Source organism: Scylla paramamosain, unplaced genomic scaffold (assembly GCF_035594125.1).
Source record: "Scylla paramamosain isolate STU-SP2022 unplaced genomic scaffold, ASM3559412v1 Contig84, whole genome shotgun sequence".
Taxonomy (NCBI): Eukaryota; Metazoa; Arthropoda; class Malacostraca; order Decapoda; family Portunidae; genus Scylla; species Scylla paramamosain.
The window spans coordinates 258,977-282,500 of NW_026973749.1; the positions used below are offsets into that span (position 1 = coordinate 258,977).

Here is a 23,524-nt window from a genome sequence, read left to right on the forward strand (position 1 = left end):
CCAATATATAGTGCTTTGCATCCATTTTCGCGTTTTTTATAGGTAACAGGCTCAAAAACACTCAAAATATATCTTTTTCGCAATGTTATTCTATTTCTTCATATTGGTTTGTTTGCATCCGTTTTAGCGTGTTTCTACGTAAAACACTGAAAAGACAAGTGTTAAGTGATTTTCTTTTGGATTCCCATATAGAGTGACTTCCATATTATTTATTGTTTTGGTGCCTAACATGATGAAAAACACTCAAAAGACAGGTTTCTGGTAAAGTCGTTTAATTTCCCTATAGAGGTGGCTTTGCATGCAATTTAGGTTTTGGTACATAACTATCCGAAAAAAAGCTAAAATTAACTTTTTTGATAATGTTCTTTTTTCCACATAATTTCCCTGAATTTTGCCAGAATTTTGGCATCTCGGTACCTATGAAGAAGAACTACAAAAAAAAGGAAAAATTTTTTTTTTCTCTCTATAAAGAGTGTTATTTGTGGATTTTATCTTTTTGGTGCTTAAGGAATTTAATAACATTCATAATACACGTTTCTCGAAATGTCCTTTCGTTTCCCAAACATAGGGTTCTTTCCATGTATTTAAGCGTTTTTATAGGTAGTATGATCAAAAACACTCAAAATACATGTTTTTGGTAATGTTATTCTGTTTCTTCATAAAGGGTGTTTTGCATGCGTTTTAGTGTTTTGGTATGTTTGGAGCTCAAAAACACTTAAAGGCAAGTTCTTGGTAAAAGTTGGTTTTATTCCCATGTAATGAGATTGCCCTGCTTTTTAGTGCTTTATTGCCTAACACGCTCAAAAACACTCAAAAGACACTTTTCTGGAAATGTTTTTTTTTTTCTTTCCACATAAAGCTAGTTTCGTATGCAATTTGGGGTTTTGGTCACCAAGAATGTGAAAAACACTCAAAATACACGCATTTGGTAAGATTGTTCTGTTTCTCAATTAAGAGTGTTATTCATGAGTTTCAGGGTTTTGGTATTTAAGAATTTATTTATAAATGTGTAATTTTCTCTTACAGTTGCTAAATGCCTCAGCACTAAGAGCTTGATTACTAAGTCCGTTCCAATCATCTACTACTGTATTTGAAAACCAATTCCTTCCCGTTTCCTTTTTGAACATCAAGTTTTCAGGCTCAAGCCTGAAAACTTGATGTTCTATTTTTCTTGTTCTATCATGGTTACAGATTCTAAGAATTTTCATTATGTTCCCCTTGTTATAACCCATATACCACTTAAAGACTTCTATCAGGTCCACTCTTAACCTATGTCTCTCTAAAGAATGTAAATTTAACAGCTTGAATCTCGCTTCGTAAGGAATACTCCTCATCCCCTGTATCCTTTTAGTCATTCTCCTTTGAAGTGATTCTAATAGATCTTTATTCTTCCTGTGATGTGGTGACCAGAATAGGACAGTGTAGTCTAGATGAAGTCTGACCAGCACTAAATGTAACTTTAATATTACTTTGGGAGGTTTACTTTTAGCACTCCTGACAATGAATCATAATACACTATTTGCTTTGTTTCTGGGCTCTTTGCCTTGCTTTCTTAGACGGAGTTCAGAGCTAACTTTAAATCTCAAATCTTTTTCTAACCCTGAACCTACCAGAACTTGGTTGTTCATTGTGTAACTACTGTGTGGGTTTCTTCTACTTACGCTAAGTGCTTTGCATTTGTTGATATTAAACTGCATTTACCATCTGTCTGTCCATTCTTTCATCCTATCCAAATCTGCCTGCAAGGCGATGGTATGCGATTCTGAGCTAAATAATGTACATACTCTCGTGTCATCCGCAAATTTACTAACAACACTACTAATTCCACTATCCAAGTCATTGACATATATTACAAACAACATCGGCCCTAATACTAATAATCCCTTTGTCACCCCACTAATTACTTGACCCCACTCGGATTTAGAACCGTTTATTACAACACTCTGTCGCCTGCCGCTTGGCCATGACCTTATCCAGATTACTTATTACCTTTTTCCAATTCTTAAATACTGTGGAATATATTTCATCTGGTCCTGGTGACTTGAACATTTCAGCTTATCTATCTCCTGTTCCACTATCTCTTTAGTTATGATAATATCTGTCAGCTTCTCATTTTCTTCTACTCTAAATATCTTGTCACTATTCGGCAAATCCTGCATGTTTTCCTGGGCAAAGACAGTTAAAAAATACTCGTTCACAATTTTACTAATCTCCTCCCAACAACTAAGCAGGTCCCATTCTGCTGTCTTTAAGGAACTATTGTTTCTCTATTCTTCGTCTTATATGCCTGATAAAATCCCTTGGGGTCCATATTCGCTTGGCTGGCTACCTTCAATTCATAACTATTTTTAGCTTTCCTTGTTAAACTCCTGACTTTTCAAATTCATTATATTATGGCCTTAAAACCACTTCCCCTGTCTTTAATCTCATATATACTTCTCTTTCGCCCTATGTAATGTTTTAACCTCAGTCATCCATTTAGGATCATTCTTCTGCGATCTTATTCTTCTGTAAGGGATATTCCCTAACTGTCCTGAATGTAATTTTATCAACGAAATATTTATTTCGCTTTTCTATAAAGGGTGTTTTGCTTGAGTTTTAGCGTTTCTGTACATAAGAACCTTTATAAAAGCTTAATGTTAATTTGTTTCTCCGTAAAGGTTGTTTTCCATGCTTTTCAGCGATTTCGGATGTAAGAAGGTGAAAAACACTCTAAAGACACTTTCTTGGTAATGTTATTTTATATTGCCAAATAAGGTGCTTTCAATGCTTTTTAGCATTTTCATTCCTAACACTCAAGTAAACACTCAAAAGACACGTTTCCTGTAATATCGTTTTGCTTCTTCATATAGGGATCTGCATGCATTATGATGTTTTGCTACATAATGTGAAAAACGCTCAAAATAAAGATTTTAGGTAATGTTGTTCTTTTTCTCTATATAGGGTGCTATTCATCCTTTTTAGCGTTTTGGTACTTAGGAAGCTTACTTAGGAACCTCAGAAACACAAATAAAACTTCTTTCTCCAAACGTCTTTCCATTTCCCATTTCCCATTTGTATGTATTTTGACGTTTTGGTACATAAAAAGGAAAAAAAAAAACACAAAAACATGTTTTTGGTGATGTTCTGTTTCTCTATAAAGAGATATAGAATATATTTAACTTTCATTCCGGCGGTTTAGTGTTTAGTACTCAAAAAGACTCAAAATACACGTTTTTGGTAAGGTTTTTTTCTGTTTGGTAAGATTATTCGTGTTTGTTGTACGCGTTTTAGCATTTTGGAACGTAAAAAGTTTAAAACACTTAAAAGACATGCTTGTTATTTTGCATTTCTATATAAGGTGCTTTCCATGCTATTTAGCGTTTTCGTGCCTAACACGCTGAAAAACATAAAAACACATTTCTTACATTGTTGTTTAATTTTCTCGTATAGCGAGCAAGCATTATGGTGTTTTGCTACCTGACAATGTGAAAAACATTCAAATTACACGATTTTGGTAATGTTTTTTTCTCTCTCGATTTTTGCGTTTTGGTACCTGAGAAGCTAAAAAAAAAAAAAATATCATAATACACGTTTTTTGTCATGTCCTTTCGTTTCCTCATATAGGCTGTTTTTGGTGCTTTGGTACCTAACAGAGTGTTTGCATGTATTTTGACATTTTAGTTCGTAAGAACCTAAAAAAAAAACACTCTAAAGACACGTTTTAGTAAAGTTGTTTTGTATTCCCCTATGGGGTGATTTCATTGCTTCTTACTGATTTGGTGCCTAACACGCCCAAAAAATAACAAAAGACAAGTTTCTAGTGATTTCGTTTCGTTTCTTCATACAGGTTGCTTTACATGCATGTTGGCGTTTTGGTAATTATCAATGTAAAAGAATACCCGTTTTTGGTAAGTTTCTTCTTTTTCTTCAGAGCACTATTGAAGTACTGATTTGGTACTTAGGAAAGTAATAAAAAAAAAACACAACAAACGTTTCTCGTAATGTCCTTTTTATTTCCATATGCAGGGTGATTTGTTTGATGACAGGCGATATTGTACATAATAGGCTCAAAAAAAAAAAAAAAACACACAAAATACACGTTTTTGGTTAGTGTATTCTATTTCTCTATATATGGTATTTTCATACGTTTTTAAAGTCGTTTCATATATCTATATATGGGTCTTTGCATGAATTTTGGCTTTTTGGTAACTAAAAATGTCATAACACTCAAAATGCACGTTTTTTTTTTTTTTTTGGCAGTATTGTTCTGTTTCTCCATATAGAGTGTTTTTCATGCATTTTACCCTTTTGATACCAAGAAAATAAAAAACCCTCATAATACAAGTTTCTCGTAATGTCTTATAATTTTTCCCATACAGGATATTTCCGATTCATTTAAGCGTTTTTTTACGTAACAATCTTACAAAAGACTCAAAATACTTGTTTAGTATGCGTTTTAGCGTTTTCGTATGTAAGGAGCTTAAAAACACTTAAAGGCAAGTTATTGGTAAAAGTTGGTTTTATTCCCATGTAATGTCATTGCCCTGCTTTTTAGTGCTTTATTGCCTAACACGCTCAACAAAACTCAAGACACTTTTCTGATAATATTTTTTTTTTTTCACACAAAGCTAGTTTCGCATGCAATTTGGGGTTTTGGTAAGTAAGAATGTTAAAAAAGATTCAAAATACACCCATTTGGTAAGGTTGTTCTGTTTCTCAATTGAGTGTTCTTCATGAATTTCAGCATTTTGCTATCTAAGAAACATCTCCATATACACGAGTTTTTGCGTGTTTTGACTTGTGGTTCTTGTGAAACTATAAAACACTCAATATACACGTTTCTCGTAATATCCTTTTCTTTCCCAATATAGAGTGCTTTGCAACTATTTTCGCGTTTTCTGTAGGTAACAAACTCAAAAACACTCAAAATATAACTTTTTAGTAATATTATTCTATTTCTTCATATTGGTTGGTTTGCATCCGTTTTAATGTTTTTCTAAGTAAAACACTAAGGAAACACGTTTTCAGTAATTTTGTTTTGGATTCCCATAAAGAGTGACTTCCATATTATTTATTGTTTTGGTGCCTAACTTGCTGAAAAACACTCAAAAGACAGGTATCTGGTAAAGTCGTTTAATTTCTTCATGTAGATGGCTTTGCATACACTTTAGGGTTTGGTACATAACAGTCCGAAAAAAAAAAGCTAAAAATAAATTTTTTTTAATAATATTATTTTTTCACATAATTTCCCTGAAATTTGCCAGAATTTTGGTATCTCGGTACGTATGAAGATAAATAAAAAAAAAATCCGTTTTAATTAATTATTTTTTTTTCTCTATAAAGAGTGTTATTTGTGGGTTTTAACTCTTTTGTTACTCATGGAACTTAAAAACACTCATAATACACGTTTCTCGTAATGTCCTTTCGTTTCCCAAACATAGGGTTCTTTGCATGTATATAAGCGTTTTTATACGTAAGAGATCAAAAACATTGAAAATTCATGTTTTTCGTAATGTTATTTTGTTTCTCAATAAAGGGTGTTTTGCATGCATTTTAGCGTTTTAGTATGTAAGGAGCTGAAAAACACTTAAAGACAAGTCCTTGGTAAATGTTGGTTTTATTCCCATGTAATGTCATTGCCCTGCTTTTTTGTGCTTTATTGCCTAACACGCTCAAAAACACTCAAAAGACACTTTTTTTCTGGTAATATCACTTATTTCCAACATAAAGCTAGTTTCGCATGTAATTTCGGGTTTTGGTAACTAAGAATGTGAAAAACACTCAAAATACACGCATTTGGTAAGGTTGTTCTGTTTCTCAATTAAGAGTGTTATTCATGAATTTCAGCATTTTTATATCTAAGAAAAATCTCCATATACACGAGTTTTTTACGTTTTTTGCCTTATGGTTCTTGAAAACTATTAAAACATTCATTATACAATTTTCTTGTAATATCGTTTTGTTTCCCAATATAGACTGCTTTGCATTCATTTTTGCGTTTTTTGTAGGTAACAAGCTTAAAAACACAACTTTTTTGTAATGTTATTCTGTTTCTTCATATTGGTTGGTTTGCATCCGTTTTAGCGTTCTACGCTGAAACTGAAAAGACACGTTTTCATTAATATTGTTGAAATTGCTGAAAACACCCAAAGACACGTTTCTTGTAAAGTCGTGTAATTTCCCAATATAGGTGGCTTTGCATGCACTTCCGGATTTCGTAAATAACTCCGGAAAAAGATAAAATTATTTTTTATGTTTTTTTTTCACATAATTTCCCTGAATTTTCTCAGAATTTTGGCATCTCGGTACCTATGAAAATAATTAACAAAATTTTTTTTTTTTTCTCTCTATAAAGAGTGTTATTTTTGGGTTTTAGCTTTTTTGGTACTTAAGGAACTTAAAAATACTCATAATACACGATTTTCGTAATGTCCTTTCGTTTCACAAACATAGGGTTCTTTGCATGTATTTAAGCGATTTTATAGGTAACATGATCAAAAACATTCAAAATACATGTTTTTGGTAATGTTATTCTGTTTCTCCATAAAGCTTGTTTTGCATGCGTTTAGCGTTTTGGTATGTAAGGAGTTAAAAACACTTAAAGGCAAGTTCTTCGTAAAATTTGGTTTTATTCCAGTGTAATGTGATTGTTCTGCTTTTTAGTGTTTTGTTGCATATAACGCTCAAAAACACTCAAAAGACACTTTTTCTGGTAATGTCATTTTTTTTCCCACATAATGCTAGTTTTGCATGTAATTTGGGATTTTCGTAACTAAGAATGTGAAAAACACTCAAAATACACACATTTGGTAAGGTAGTTCTGTTTTTTCAATTAAAAGTGTTATTCATGAGTTTTAGCGTTTTGGTAAGAAACTTCTCTAAATACACAAGTTTTTGCGTTTTTTGCCTTGTGGTTCTTATGAAACTATAAAACACTCATTATACACGTTTCTCGTAATGTCCTTTTGCTTCCCAATATAGTTTTTTTGTAGGTAAAAAGCTCAAAAACACATTTTGGTAATGTTATTTTATTTCTTCTTATTGGTTGGTTTGCATCCGTTTTAGCGTTTTTCTACGTAAAACACGGAAAAGACACTTTTTCAGTAATTTTGTTTTAGATTCCCATATAGAGTGACTTGCATGTTATTTACCGTTAGTGTGCCTAACAAGCTGAAAAACACTCAAAAGACAGTTTTCTGGCAAAAACGTTTAATTTCCCCATATAGGTGGCTTTCCATGTACTTTAGGGTTTGGTACATAACAGTACGAAAAAAAAAAGCTAAAATTAACTTTTTTGATAATTGACTCATAATGTCCTGAATTTTACCCAAATTTTGGCATCTCGGTACCTGTGAAGATGAAAAAGAAAGAAAAAAAATATCGTATTTTTTTTATTTATTTATTTTTTTTTTCTCAATAAAGAGTATTATTTGTGGCTTTTAGCTTTTTGGTAAAGATCTTAATAACACTGATAATACACGTTTCTCGCAATGTTTTTTCGTTTCCCAAAAATAGGGTTCTTTGCATGTGTTTAAGCGTTTTTAATGGTAACATGATCAAAAACACTCAAAATATATGTTTTTGGTAATGTTATTCTCTTTCTCCATAAAGTGTGTTTTGCATACGTTTTAGCGTTTTGGTATATAAGAAGCTCAAAACACTTAAAGGCAAGTTCTTGGTAAAAATTGATTTTATTTCCATGTAATGTGATTCCCCTACTTTTTATTGCATTATTGACTATCACGCTCAAAAACACTCAAAAGATACTTTTCTGGTAATGTCATTTTTTCCCACATAAAGCTGGTTTCACATGCAATTTGGGATTTTGATAACTAAGAATGTGAAAAGCACTCAAAATACACGCATTTAGTAAAGTTGTTCTGTTTCTCAATTAAGAGTGTTATTCATGAGTTTCAGCATTTTGGTATCTAGGAAACTTCTCCATATACTCGAGTTTTTGCGTTTTTTGGCTTGTGGTTCTTTTGAACTATAGAATATTCATTATACACTTTTCTTGTAATGCCCCTTTGTTTCCCAATATAGAGTGCTTTGTATCAATTTTCGCGTTTTTTTGTAGGTAACAAGCTCAAAAACACTCAAAATATACCTTTTTGGTAATGTTTTTCTACTTCTTGATATTGGTTAGTTTGCATCCGTTTTAGCGTTTTTCTACGTAAAACACTGAGAAGACACGTTTTCAGTAATTTTGTTTTGGTTTGCCATATAGAGTGAGTTCTTCATTATTTATCGTTTTGGTGCCTAACATGCTGAAAAACACTCAAAACACAGATTTCTGTTAAGGTCGTTTAATTTCCTGATATGGGAGGCTTTGCATGCACTTTCGTGTTTGGTACATAACAGTCCGAAAAAAAGCTAATATCAACTTTTTGAAATAAATTTCTTATCATATAATTGCCAAAATTTTTCCCAGAATTTTGGCATTTCGGTACCTATGAAGGTGAATAACAAAAAAAGAAAATCCTTTTATTTATTTTTTTTTATTTTTTACTTTTTTTCTAAATAACAAGTTTTATTTGTGAGTTTTAGCTTTTTGGTAGTTACGGAACTTAAAAACACTCATAATACACGTTTCTCGTAATGTCCTTACGTTTCCCAAACATAAGGTTCTTTGCATGTATTTAAGCGTTTTTATAGATAACATTATCAAAAATACTCAAAATACATGTTTTTGGTAATGTTATTCTGTTACTCCATAAAGTTTGTTTTCCATGCGTTTTAGCGGTTTGGTATGTATGGAGCTCAAAAACACATATTGGCAAGTTCTTGGTAAAAGTTGGTTTTATTCCCATGTAATGTGATTGCCCTGCTTTTTAGTACTTCATTGCCTATCACGTTCAAAAACAATTAAAAGACACTTCTGATAATGTCATTTTTTTCCTCATAAAGCTAGTTTCTTATGCTATTTTGGGTATTGCTAACTAGGAATATTAAAAACACTCAAAATACAGGCATTTGCTAAGGTTGTTCTGTTTCTCAATTAAGATTTTTATTCATGAGTTTCAGCATTTTGGTATCTAAGAAACTTCTTTATATACACGTTTTTTTTTTTTTCGTTTTTCTACGTAAAACACTGAGAAGATACATTTACAGTAATTTTGTTTTGGATTCCCATATAGAGTGAGTTCCTTATTATTTATCGTTTTGGTGCCTACCATGCTGAAAAACACTCAAAAGACAGATTTCTGGAAAGGTCGTTTAATTTTCTCATATTTGTGCTCTCTGTACCTATTAAAAAGAATAACAAAAAAAAAATCCTATTTATTTATTTACTTGTTTTTTTTCCCTATAAAGAGGTTTTAGCTTTTTGGTACTTATGGAACTTAAAAACACTCATAATACACGTTTCTCGTAATGTCCTTCCGTTTCCCTGACATAGGGTTTTTTGCATATATTTAAGCGTTTTTAGAGGTAACATGATCAAAAACACTCAAAATACATGTTTTTGGTAATGTTAATCTGTTTCTCCATAAAGGGTGATTTGCATGCGTTTTAGCGTTTTGGTAAATAAGGAGCTCAAAAACACTTAAAGGCAAGTTCTTGGTAAAAAATGTTTTTATTCCCATGTAATGTGATTGCCTTCCTTTTCTAGTGCTTTATTGCCTAACACGCTCAAAAACACTCAAAAGACACTTTTCTGGTAATGTCATTTTTTTACCACATAAAGCTAGTTTTGCATGCAATTTGGGGTTTTGATAACTAAGAATGTGAAAAACAGTCAAAATACACGCATATCGTAAGGTTGTTCTGTATTCTCAATTAAGAGTGTTATTCCTGAGTTTCAGTATTTTGCTATCTAAGAAACTTATCCATATACACGAGTTTTTGCGTTTTTTGCCTTGTGGTTCTTGTGAAACTATAAAACACTCATTATACAAGATTCTCGTAATGTCCTTTTCTATCTAAATATAGAGTGCTTTCTATCCATTTTCGCCTTTTTTGTAGATAAGAAGCTCAAAAACACTGAATATATACCTTTTTTGGTAATGTTATTCTACTTCTTCATATTCGTTGGTTTGCATCCGTTTTAGCGTTTTTCTACGTAAAACACTGAAAAGACACTTTTTCAGTAACTTTTTTTGATGGATCCGAAAAAAAACTAAAATTAAATTTTTTTCATAATTTTCTTTTTTCACATAATTTTCCTGAATTTTGCCAGAATTTTGGCATCTTGGTATAGAGAGAGAGAGAGAGAGAGTCCTTGGTAGTAGTAATATACCGTAAAATGAATTGAAATCCCGCATGATCCTCTATTCAAAACTCGCGCCCTCCAGGCCATCAAGCAAGAAGCGACAGTGTGACAGTGATGAGTGGTGTAGTGTGGATGTGTGCGTCCGTCAATCTTTCGTACCTACGGCTTTCCGTGAGGCGGCTGGAGCAGGAAATCGCCGAGCCGTGCTGCAGAGGTGAGGTGAGTACACTCCTGGCCAGGGTGAGGACGAGGCAGTGACGTGTGCAGTGTGCTGTGCTGCGGAAATCAAGGGATGCGGCGGGACGGTCAGGCTGTCATGGCGGTAGCCTCTCGTGGTCTTGGGTACTGTATGACCAGGACACAAAGCTTCATATTCCATATCGTAGTTGCCGTGGGTTGATATGCACGATGGAAACGTGGAATGTAACTTGTGATGATCAGTGAAGCTTTCATGGCGATACTACTACCATGACTGAAAATTAGGGAACTAGGATTGCCCGGTCAGCTCTCTCTCTCTCTCTCTCTCTCTCTCTCTGGAAGCTTATTTGCGCTCACTTTCCTGATGGACTGAGTTTGAATGACCTTAGTGAGGGCAGTCACAGATAATAGTGATGATGAGCCGGGGCTCCACACAGTTCATGGAGGGTAAAACGCGTATTTATGGTCAGGCACTCCATGCACCCATGCCGTCCTGGTGCGCCCTCCCTGTCTGCTGGGTTGTGGGCACGTGTGTGTGTGTGTGTGTGTGTGTGTGTGTGTGTGTGAAAGTTTCATTAGAGTACTTGTAAGTGTAGTGCATAGATTCCGTTTGGTGCAAAGAGCAAGATTTTCGAATTGGAATGATCGTGGCTCATTGCGACTCACGTGCAGAATACTGCGTGACGAGACGAAGCTGCTGATAGTTACTTGTGTTGCAGCTTTTGTTTTTGTATCACATCTTATTCTGTTTTTATTACGTTCTTCTTCCTTAAGCAGTTAACTTCTTCTTGTTTACGTCCAAAAATCGAAAATTCAAGCCCCAGCTTTTAAGCATAATTTATAATGATGAACAGAATGTATTAAATTCTTTTATCCAGAACCTTTCAGATCAAGATATTGATTGACAGCTGCCAGGTACATTTATTTAAAATAATTTATTTTTTATTTTTAGTAGTTTTAATAGTTAAATAATAAATGACTTGAGGATATAATATTAACGTTTTACTGTTAAATAATTAATGACTTGAGGATATAATATTAACGTTTTACTTATATTAATAGTATAACAGCAGGTATTCTGAAATGTTAACAAGTATGTGCTGCTTATAAAACATGAAAAACAGTACAACACACACTAGGTGTGTAACACAAGGCAGAAAATAAAACCAAGGCCTTGCCATGAAAGACAGCAGCATTCATAAGAGGCATTTTTTTTCCCACACCTGCACAAACATTTGGCAACATCAAGGTGTTTATCACTTATGCCTTATAAGACAGAACACATGGTTAGTTGAATTAAGAGATCACACAAAAGTCATCACTATCTTATAGCATACATATATAGTATACAGCAGCACCAAGAGACATTGCAATGTAAGAACATAAGAAATAAGGGAAGCTGCAAGAAGCGACCAGGCTTACATGTGGCAGTCCCTGTATGAAATATACCTACCTATTTCCACCTATCATCCCCATCCATAAACCCGTTTAATCTTATCTTAAAGTTCTCTAATGTCTTGGCACTAACAACATGATTACTGAATCTGTTCCACTCATCTTCCACTCTTTTTTTTTTTTTTTGAGAACCAATTTCTTCCTATCTCTCTTAAACCTAAATTTTTCAAGCTTGAACCTGTTATTTCTTATTCTATCCTGGCTGCTAATCCTAAGAATTTTGCTTACATCCCCCTTGTTACAACCCTTGTACCACTTAAAGACTTCTATCAAGTCCCCTTTTAACCTACATCTCTCTAAAGAATGTAAATTTAACAGCTTCAATCTTGCTTCATAAGGAATACTCCTCATCCCCTGTATCCTTTTAGTCATTCTCCTCTGTACTTATTCTAATAGACTTATATCTTTCCTGTAATGTGGGGACCAGAACTGCACAGCATAGTCTAGATGAGGTCTGACCAGCGTCAAATATAACTTTAATATTATTTCGGGCCTTCTACTTTTAACACTCCTAAAAATGAATCCTAATACCCTGTTAGCCCTGTTTTTGGCCTCTATGCATTGCTTTCCTAGACGGAGTTCAGAGCTAACTATAACTCCTAAATCTTTTTTTGTACCCTGAACCTACCAGAGTTTCGTTATTTATTGTGTAGCTACTGTGTGGGTTTCCTCTACCTACACTAAGTACTTTGCATTTGTTGATATTAAACTGCATTTGCCATTTGTCTGTCCATACATTCATCCTATCTAAATCTGCCTGCAAGGTGATGGCATTCGAAACTGACCTAATTAATCTACTTATCTTTGTGTCATCCGCAAATTTACTAACATCACTAATTCCACTATCCAAGTCATTGATATATATTAAAAACAACAGTGGCCCTAATACTGATCCCTGTGGCACCCCACTAATTACGTTATCCCATTCGGATTTAGAGCTGTTTATTGTAACTCTTTGTCGCCTGTCGCTTAGCCATGGCCTTAGCCAGCCTAACACCTTCCCATCTATCCTGTGTGCCCCAACCTTTCTCAGTACCCTCTGATGGGGTACCTTGTCAAAAGCTTTACTAAAGTCCAGATATAAGATATTATAACTATCACCATTATCTACTGCGTCATACACTTTAGTGTAAAAACTTAACAAGTTTGTCAGGCGAGACTTCCCCTTCATGAATCCATGCTGTGACTGATTTATCAAATTATGTTTGTCTAAATGCTCCCTAATGTTCCTTGTTATTATTGACTCCAATATTTTACCTACAACAGAAGTTAAGCTGACAGGTCTATAATTGGATGCTAAAGTTTTATCTCCTTTCTTAAAGATGGGTACTACATTAGCCTGCCTCCACATTACTGGTACCTCACCTGACTCAAGTGATTTCCTAAAGACAGAAACTAATGGCTCACTAATAAACTCTTTACATTCCTTAAGTACTCTGGGATATATTTCATCTGGTCCTGGTATCTTGAGCTTTTTTAACCTATCTCCTGTTCCACAATCTCCTTAGTTATGGAAATATCTGTCAGCTTCTCATTCTCATCTGCTGGAAACATCTGTTCACTATTTGGCATATCCTGCATGTTTTCCTGGGTGTAGACAGTTAGAAAATACTCATTCAGAATTTTACTAATCTCCTTCCCAGACCTAACCAGCTCCCCATCTACCTAGCTGTATTTACCTAGTTGTGAAATACAGGACAAGAGCCACACTAGGCTCGTGCTGTCCCATCTCCATATCGACTTTTATCTAGATTTTCTTTAAATTTATGAATTGTCTTTGCACACAGTCTCATCCTTAAGTTCATTCAACACCATTATACTTCTGTGTGGGAAGCTGTGTTTCTTGATGTCTCTTCTGCAAACACTCCTTTTCAATTTCCTTCCATGTCCTCTTGTGTCTCTCATATCTGGTATCATGAGATCTTCTCTGTCCAAGTTTTCCATTCCTTCCAATATTCTATATATTGCTATCAAATCACCTCTTTCCCTCCTTTTTTCTAGTGTAGTCAGGCCCAATCTCTTCAACCTTTCCTCATAACTATACTCTCTTAAGGTTGCAGGGATTTTAGTTGCAGCTCTCTGGATTCTTTCTTTCTTGTTTTTCAAACTTGGCAACCACACTGATGCTGCGTACTCCAATCTCGGACGTATCATCTTTGTTATCTTTTTTTTTTATCATATCTTCATCAATATAAGAGAATGTTATCTTGATGTTTCTCAGCAGATTTTATGTTTCTCCTATAATTTTGTTTATGTGCTTTCCAAATGATAAATTATCAGTAATAATTACTCCTAGGTCTTTTTCTTCTGATTTTATAGAGATTTCCTCATTCCCTAAGTAACAGTTGCCAACTGGTCTTCTCACACTTTTCCCAAACCTCATCACACTACATTTTTTAGCATTAAACTCCATGTTCCACCTCAATGACCATTCATTAACCTTAATGAAGTCCTCTTCATTTGTTACTTTTCTCATAATCTTAACGTCATCAGCAAAAAGGTTCATGTAACTTTCTACACCTTCTGTCATATCATTTACATAAACTGTGAACATAATAGGTGCAAGTACTGAACCTTGTGGGACTCCACTTTATTACTGTTCTCCAGTTCTACCTGCTGCCTTTAATTACTGTCCTCATTTCTCTGTTCGTCAAAAAGTCAGTCATCCACTTTAACAGCGATCCAGCGAGTCCTCCAATTTTTTTCCAATTTCCATATTAGTCTTCTGTGCGGAACTTTATCAAATGCTTTTCTCAAATCTAAGTATATGCAGTCGAACCATCCATGTCTCTCTTGCACTATATCTATTACTATTGAGTAGAAACTTATCAAATTTGTAACACAAGATCTTCCTTTTCTGAAGCCAAACTGTGTCTCTGTTATCACTTTGTTGTCTTCTAGATATTTCACCCATCTGTTCTTGATAATCTTTTCACAATTCTTTGCCACCACACTTGTGAGTGATACAGGTCTATAATTTAATGGATCTTCTTTACTTCCGGTCTTGTGAATTGGGGTAATACCCCCCCCCCGTTTCCAAACTATGGGTACTCTACCTTTTACCAGGGTGGTGCTAATTATATTGTGCAGCACTGAGACTAATTGTGAGCTACACTCTTTTAAAATCCAACTTGATACACACCATCAGGACCCATTGCTTTCCTTACATCCAGGTCTTCCAACATAATCTTTGCTTCTTCTACTGATGTTTTAATCTCCTTTAGGTTGGTCCCTTTTTCTAATGTTGTCTTCTCACCTCTGAAATCATTTCCTTTAGTAAACAGAGAGTGGAAGTATCTGTTCATCTACCTCCTCTGGGTCATCCACTGTCTCTTCTCCAGCTTTTTCCATGCTTATTTCATCTTAACTCTTTAATTTTCCATTGATGAATTTATAAAATAATTTTGGTTGGTCTTTACATTTCTCCACAACATTCTTTTCAAAATTTTTCTGATCATCTCTGTGAGTTTTGACATTCGTTCCTCTTCCTTATGCAATTGTTCCACAGGTCCAGTCTCTTGTTTTTCTTCCACTTGTTCCATGCTTTTTCTGTCCAATCTAGCTGTCGCACATCTCCTATTGTACCAATCCTTTTTGAAAAGGTTCTCTGTTGATCTTTTGGGTACCCATTTCTTTACTCCTTTATTATAAATATCCAGGAAAGCTGTCTACTTTTCCTCTATGTCCTTTTGAATAACCATGTTCCAATTCACTTCACTGAAATACTTCCTAAGTTATCCAAGGTTAGTCTTGCTGTAGTTTAGCCATTCTCTTGTGTGGTCCTCTTTCCTTATACTGAGGTTATTATCCATAACTGTGAACTGAATCAGCACATGATCACTTTTTCTTATTGGGTTTATGTATTTAAGGTCTTCTACTATTTCTTGTTCCTTGGTGAAAATTAGATTGAGCCTTGAAGGTGCTTCATTTCTCCTAAATCCTGTGTCATCTGTAACCCATTGTGTCAGGACATTTTCAATAGCCAGGTCTAGTAGCTTGTTCCCCCATGATGACTCACTGCCTTCTGTGGTCCAGTTCTCCCAAGATATCTCTTTACAGTTAAAGTCCCCCATCAGGATTATATCATCATTTTCCTCAAGCAGCTCTGTCAAACATGTCCTTGTGTCCTCAAGCATTTTCTTATATTCATCCTCTCTCCAAGAGTTGGAAGGGGGGGAACACAAGTCACCACAACGTTATGGTATCTTCCAATATTCTGTCTTAAGCTTATTTTCAATACTTCTGCCTCCTCCATCACATATGTGACAGATTCCACTAGTAAATTCTTCCTAACTAGAAGCATCACACCTCCTCGCTGTTTATTCCTTCTATTTCTCATCCAGAGGTTGTATTTTCCTTCACCAATATTTAGTATATCCCCTTCACTTGCCAGTTTAGGTTCAACGATTCCCACGATGTCCGGTTTTTCCTCTTTTAAATAGTCTTCTAGTTTCAACACTGCTGACATTAGTCCATTTATGTTTGTGTATGCTACTTTTAGTCTTCCCCTGCCCCTATTTGCTGCCTTTAATGGACCTATAGTATCCTCATTCTTCATCCAGTATACCTGATAAAATCCCTTGGGGTCTGTCTTCACCTGGCTGGCTTCCTTTAATTCATAATTGCCCTTAGCTTTCCTCGTTAATCTCCTGACTATTCTAACTAATTCATTATATTGTGGCCTTAAAACCTCTTCACCTGTCCTTAATCTCTTATATATACTTCTCTTCCGTTCTATATAATGTTTTAACCTAGCATTCATCAATTTAGAGTCATTTTTCTGTGATCTTATTGCTCTATACAGGATGTTTGCTAGCTGTCCTGTATGCAGTTTGTCTGTGAAATATTTATACAACTCATCTAAATTTACTTCACTTAATCCCCTCATCTTGGCCCCTTCCATCCTCTCCACTCCCTCATCTACTCACCTTGACCTCACTTCTCCCATTTCAGCATGACCTGACCCTTCAACATACTCACACCTATCTCCCTCTCTCTCTCTCTCTCTCCTCGGTCCCTTCCGGACACATCTTCCCTCCTCTTGTCCTACACCCTCACATCTCACCTCACCTCTCTCATCCTGCCTTATCTCTCTCAACTCCGTCCCGGTCCTGACCTCACCCTCCATCCATTGCCAGTCAACTCCTTGGAGGTACCTTTTTAATTCCTCAAAATCTGCTCTCCTAAAGTCAGGTGTTTTTCTAGTGTTTTTGCTTTTAAAAGTGTCTTCCCATTTTAATTTGTACCTAATTTCCCAATGGTCACTGTTGCCTAGCTGTCCACCAACCTCTATCTCCATGACTGCCTCCTCCCTGTTAGTAAGAATTAAATCTAGAATATTGTTCCCCCTTGTGGGTTCTATGACTACTTGTTTTAAAAAAGATTATCCTGAATTACCTTTAGAAATTCCTCTGCTTCCTTGTCACCCACCATCAGGCTCCAGTTGATATTCCTAAAATTAAAATCTCCTATCACACATACCTGACTGTGCCTTCCTGCTCTGTTTATTACCTGCCACAGTGAGGTGTTAATTTCCTTTGTACTGTTTGGTGGCCTGTACACTACTCCCAGTACTACTGACTGTGATCCTTCCTTAATATCTACCCATATCAACTCTGTTTTGAATGTACATCAGGAGGTAACGGAGTCAGCATAGCAAGGCTACACCACCTAACAGAGAACGCAAAGACTTCCATATCAGAACAAATGACATGGCAACTCAATACTGCTTACAACAACAGCCACAACAACAACAACAACAACAACAACAACAACAACAACATTGAAGTAAAGATATACAGTGGGCATATGGCAGCTAAAGATATAGTGTTAATAACATGTAGCTAACCAAAGAAAATTTCAGAGAAGAGAAGCATTTGTCACCACAAAGTAAACATGCAGAATTTAAATAATTCTTGCATATGCTGTAACAAACAGCACAAAACCTGATGAAATGCTACATTACATGAAAAAAATAAGAGGACTGATATCAAATGTTACTGTAAGATATATCTAAAATTACATATATTGTGAGAAAATACATTATGATAGATATCTTATATATATATGAATAATGCATCATGATAAAATGAAGAAAACATTATATGCAGGAGAAAATACAGCATCCTGAGCTTGGACATGGGACATGCAATGAGACAGTAGGACAAGAGCAGAATTGTTTGCAAGAATACAGTGAAAATAAAAATAAGAACCCTTAGAAAGGAATTTTGTGCACACATCTGTGTACTGTATGCAAATTTCCTATTCAACTTTTCATATTTACTTCTTCTTCCTATTTCCTATTTAGGGACATAAAATACTCCAAGTCTGATTAAAGTAAAGCTTTTGGTTAGTTGCTGAAACACATGCAGAAGCAACACAAACTTATGACAGGTAAAGAAAATACACTTTTTTCCTCATTGGGGAATAAAAAGGCCACCTAAATCACAAATCTAATCTGCCTCACTGCTGCTGTCTAACTGATGGCTGGTATCTGACAAAATATCCTTGTCATGTGACATTCATGAGGCTCAAAAATCTTCTTCAGGCACAGTCAGTTACATGGAAAAGATTATGAGCTAGAAGTAGCTGATGCCATCACTATATCTTCACATTTAGAGTCAGGAACAGAAGTCAATGGGTAATCCAAGTCTTAATCTTGTCAAGGAAGTGTGGTTCATCCAATTAATAACTAAGGTAAGGGAACTGAACAAAGACCAGTCGTGCCACAGCACCTGAAGTGCTGTCTTGTTAGAGTGTGTGAATGGCAGTTTCCATAATGTTCTTGCATTCCTTGCAAATTTTACAAGATTTAGCAATAAACATCATTAAAATGAAGAGTAACTAAACTATTTCAATAATGAAAAGGATCTATGCACCTGATATATATACCTATACTGCAATAAGGACAGCTTTTTGTCCCAGTAAACCTACCACAGAATGTGTCTATTCTGTTCATTACTTGAAAATCCTACACATGTTGATTTTACTAGTTAGGAGCAAGTCTCATATTTTAGCTGATGATCATTCAAAATTCAGCATTTAATTATATTACCCTGCATGTACTTTACTTTTCTCCTTCAAAACAGTGTTACTGAGTCTCATCAAAAGCTTCGGTGAATTGTACGAGAAACGGATCCATTCGCCATTGACGGCAAACATGCCAAGATTCTAAGAGAAGAACATTGTATTCCCTCTTGGTCAGAGAAAGAAAAAAAAAGTGCAGTTACTCTAGTATCAATGTCTTAAACCTAATGAACGTGTCATCACACTCTGCGTAATATCAGTCTTTCCCAGATAAAAGGAATATCCTAAAAAAAACATTTCCATTTTTCATTAGTTCTCTAATCACAAAAAAAAAAAAAAAAAAAATGCATGGTTTCCAATTTTCAAACTTTTGTCTTGTTCACCAATATCCTTGCCTCCAACAATGGAATCAGAAACCTGGTCAAAATTAAACAAATCTTTGATGGTACTCATTACATAAGATATATTGCCTTAAAGTAACTTCCTTTATAGGACTGCCAGAGTTTGTTGCTCCTGCTAACAAAATGTTTCTCATTGAGAAATGCAGTGCATGCTGTAATCCTCTTAGGACTGTGATAATATACTGCTACAGCAAGCTGCCTCCTCTGCTTCCTCCTCCTCCTCCACTGTCTCACTAATCAAAGCATATCACTGATGTCCTTTGAAAAATTACAGCATCTTGGGAGGCAGAAAATCTGCTGGTCTTGTGCTGGTCTTCCTTCCAGATTGCTGGACTGTCTTGTGTGGTGTGGATGGTGTCCCTGTAAATATGGAAATATGGAATATGTTTGCATACTTTGTATTATTATTATTAACATACTAGTATATGCATTTATTTTCTTGAATAATGCTATTACCTCTGTTAGTAACAGAATAGGTTAACAGCTTTTCTGTTTCTATCTCACCTCTGCCATCTTAAACTTTTCCTATACCCACAACAACTGTCCTCTTCAAGTGATTAACAGCAATTATAAACCTTATATACAGTCATTATTCCCACCACATCTTTTCCTTGCCAAAAACATCTTATAATACTTGTTCACATTGCTCATCACAGTTAACATGCTTGACTCAGATGAGCCAGTTGTGTCTCCTTTCCTGCTGTAAGCCACTTTACCGCAATACAGTCTGTAAAAAGAACCATTTTGTTAACTAGAAAGCAAAGATTGGACAAAATAAAGTTATAAATATTGTGAAATATTAGCATATAAAGAAATGTATGATTGCGTATGGACAAATGGTGAAAGAAGATAGGACTTGTTAGTAGTGGAGGCAGAAGTTGATTTATTATATTCTCTTTATTCATATTCATATTCATATTCAAATTACTGTTTATTTTTGTTTATTTATTCATTTTTTGGGGGGGGAGAAAAATAACCCCATGATTTCTTCCTATCTGTTTTTAATTTTAGCCTGATAAATTTAGATTTGAAGAGAGGGAGTGGTTCTCAAACAGTGGTAGATGACAGGAGTAGGCTCTGTAATTAGGTTGTTTGTACAGAGTCAACAGGGAGCTTGAAAAGAAGATTAGACAGATTTATGGATGGGGATGATAGGTGGAAATAGGTAGATATATTTTATACATGGAATGCTATGTGTAGCCCTGATGGCTTCTTGCAGATTCCCTTTTTTTCTTACTTTCTTAGAAAATGGGTTAGATAATAGTGAAAATTATGAGATTGCTGAATGTTATCTGCTAGCAAATATGTATATACTGAAATGAAAGCTCATCATATAATGTAATATAGTACATACAGTGTATAGGTTCAGTATGGTTGTGAATGTTATTAATCAATATTTAGGATCTGTTGTTTATGTTTATGACATCATGAATGTCATTTAACCACATTTACTACAACTAAATTAAACATTACCAGTTATAACACAGTTGTGTAGTCACAGAAATGCTGCGGTACGTGCCTGAAGTTTGTTTATCTGCAGGAATTGGAGCTTCATTGTTCAGCAGATGTGTTGTGCTGCTGGTATGCTTGAACTCAAAATTTTCCATGTGGACAGACTGCTTGTGCTCCACACATAGCTTTCCCAAGACTTGGAGCCATTGCAATCACCTGGAATCATATTTAATTAAACTGGTAAATTCTTAATTAAATTCTGAAAATATAATGAAAATATTTTCTATAAGATAAAGAAACAATGAAAACTTGGTTCATATTCATATTTCAAGAAGCAGTAAGGGAAAAGAATTTGCAGCCAGACAGATGCCCAGAAATAGTTTTACCCACTCATAGGCTATGTTGGGGTACACACATATATATTGACACCAGCTCCCACATACCAGGTTTGCTTATTCATGTAATGCCAATCATACATAGTCAAGGAGGAGGCAGTAGACACCTGCCGAAACGATAATTACTCCCAGTGAGGTCTAAAGCACTGTTCAGGGGGTGCTGTGAACTTATCATTAAACCCAGCTGTGACCTCACTGAACGTTTCCCTTTGTGTCTCACAAGACAAGGGGGAAGTCACAGCTTGCCCTCTAAAGACAAATCTCTTTCTCCACACAAAACTACAAGCACCTAATAACACACACACCCTTCACTCAAATATTTCAAAATGATTATGGCGACTCCTACACCAGCCTTGGAGTCCCCATCTAGGGAGGGGACCATAAATGTCCCCAGGTCGGACTGCCTTTCTGTTGACAACCCTAAGTATCTTGACACCCCCCCTCAACTTTTTCTTCATTAACTTTTGCAATATTCGCAGTCTAAGATCTAATTTTTTATCTGTAGAACACCTCCTCTCCTCTTCTAAACCTCATCTTTTCCTCACTGAAACTCAGGTGTCTGAGGCAACTGACAGTATCCCCTTTTCTGTTCTCTCCTATTCTCTCTATCCTCATTTTCAATCCAAAGCTGGATATTGCGTTTATGTGCGCAATGACTTAACCTGCTCTCATGCCCACGCTCTTGAATCTTCCGAGTTTTCCACCATCTAGCTATGACTACAGAGTCACTCTCATACTAAATTTATCTGTGCTGTATACCTCTCACCTAACTCCCCTGACTATAAGAAATTCTTTGACTACATAACTTACAAAGTGGAGCACATTCTGACCCTCTTCCCTTTTGCAGAGATCTCCATTCTTGGAGACTTCAATGTTCACCACCAGCTTTGGCTTTCCTCTCCCTTCACTGACCATCCTGGTGAACTAGCCTACAACTTTGCTATCCTCCATGACCTAGAGCAATTGGTGCAACACTATACTCGTATTCCTGACCGTCTTGGAGATACGTCCAACATTCTTGACCTTTTCCTGACCTCTAATCCTTCTGCTTATGCTGTCACCCTTTCTTCTCTGTTGGGCTCCTCCGATCACAATCTCATATCTTTATCTTGTCCTATCACTCCAATCCCTCCTCAGGATCTCCCTAAGCAAAGGTGCCTCTGGCATTTTGCCTCTGCTAGTTGGGGGGACCTGAGGAGGTATTTTGCTGATTTTCCTTGGAATGACTACTGCTTCCGTGTCAGAGACCCGTCTTTGTGTCCTGAGCATGTGGCATGCGGCATGGAGGCGTACATTCCTCTTTCTTTTTCTCGACCTAAACCTTCCAAACCTTGGTTAAACACAGCTTGTTCTCGTGCTATACATGATAGAGAGGTGGCCCACAAAAGGTACTTAAGCCTTCCATCACCAGAATCTCATGCACTTTATATTTCTGTCTGGAACCATGCCAAGTCTGTTCTCCAACTAACGAAAAACTCCTTCATTAACAGAAAGTGTCAAAACCTTTCAAGATCTAACTCCCCTCGTGACTTCTGGCATCTAGCCAAAAATATCTCAAATAACTTTGCTTCTTCTTCTTTTCCCCCTTTATTTCAACCAGATGGCACCACTGCTATCACATCTATTTCTAAAGCTGAACTCTTCGCTCAAACCTTTGCTAAAAACTGTACCTTGGACGATTCTGTGCTTGTTCCTCCCTCTCCTCCACCCTCTGACTACTTCATGCTTCCTATTAAAATTCTTCGCAATGATGTTTTCCATGCCCTTGTTGGCATAAACCCTCGGAAGGCTTATGGACCTGATGGGGTCCCTCCTATTGTTCTCCGAAACTGTGCCTCCGTGCTTGCACCTTGCCTAGTCAAACTCTTTCAGCTCTGTCTGTCAACATTTATCTTTCCTTCTTGCTGGAAGTTTGCCTACATTCAGCCTGTTCCTAAAAAGGGTGACCGTTCTAATCCCTCAAACTACCGTCCTATTGCTTTAATTTCCTGCCTATCTAAAGTTTTTGAATCTATCCTCAACAGGAAGATTCTTAAACATCTATCACTTCACAACCTTCTATCTGATCGTCAGTATGGGTTCCGTCAAGGCCGCTCTACTGGTGATCTTCTGGCTTTCCTTAGTGAGTCTTGGTCATCCTCTTTCAGAGATTTTGGTGAAACTTTTGCTGTTGCTTTGGACATATCAAAAGCTTTTGATAGAGTCTGGCACAAAGCTTTGACTTCCAAACTACCCTCCTACGGTTTCTATCCTTGTCTCTGTAACTTTATCTCGAGTTTCCTTTCTGACCGTTCTATTGCTGCTGTGGTAGATGGTCACTGTTCTCCTAGATCTATTAACAGTGCTGTTCCTCAGGGTTCTGTCCCGTCACCCACTCTCTTCTTATTATTCATTAATGATCTTCT

At 35.8% G+C, this 23,524-nt stretch overlaps 1 protein-coding gene across 7 annotated transcripts in view; it reads left to right on the top strand.

Moving 5' to 3' along the window:
• The first annotated feature begins 10,206 nt into the window (after positions 1–10,206).
• The window catches only part of LOC135098821 (circumsporozoite protein-like), a 132,522-nt gene continuing 119,204 nt past the window's right edge, over positions 10,207–23,524 (top strand). For 2 of the 7 annotated variants that reach the window (XM_064001212.1, XM_064001215.1), the window contains exon 1: positions 10,217–10,411. In XM_064001212.1, the coding sequence (XP_063857282.1) occupies positions 10,307–10,411 (105 nt within the window). In that variant the 5' untranslated portion in view covers positions 10,217–10,306. Of the gene's footprint in view, positions 10,412–23,524 lie in introns of all 7 variants that reach the window. The other 5 variants (XM_064001217.1, XM_064001211.1, XM_064001216.1 and 2 more) reach the window with 5 other exon arrangements.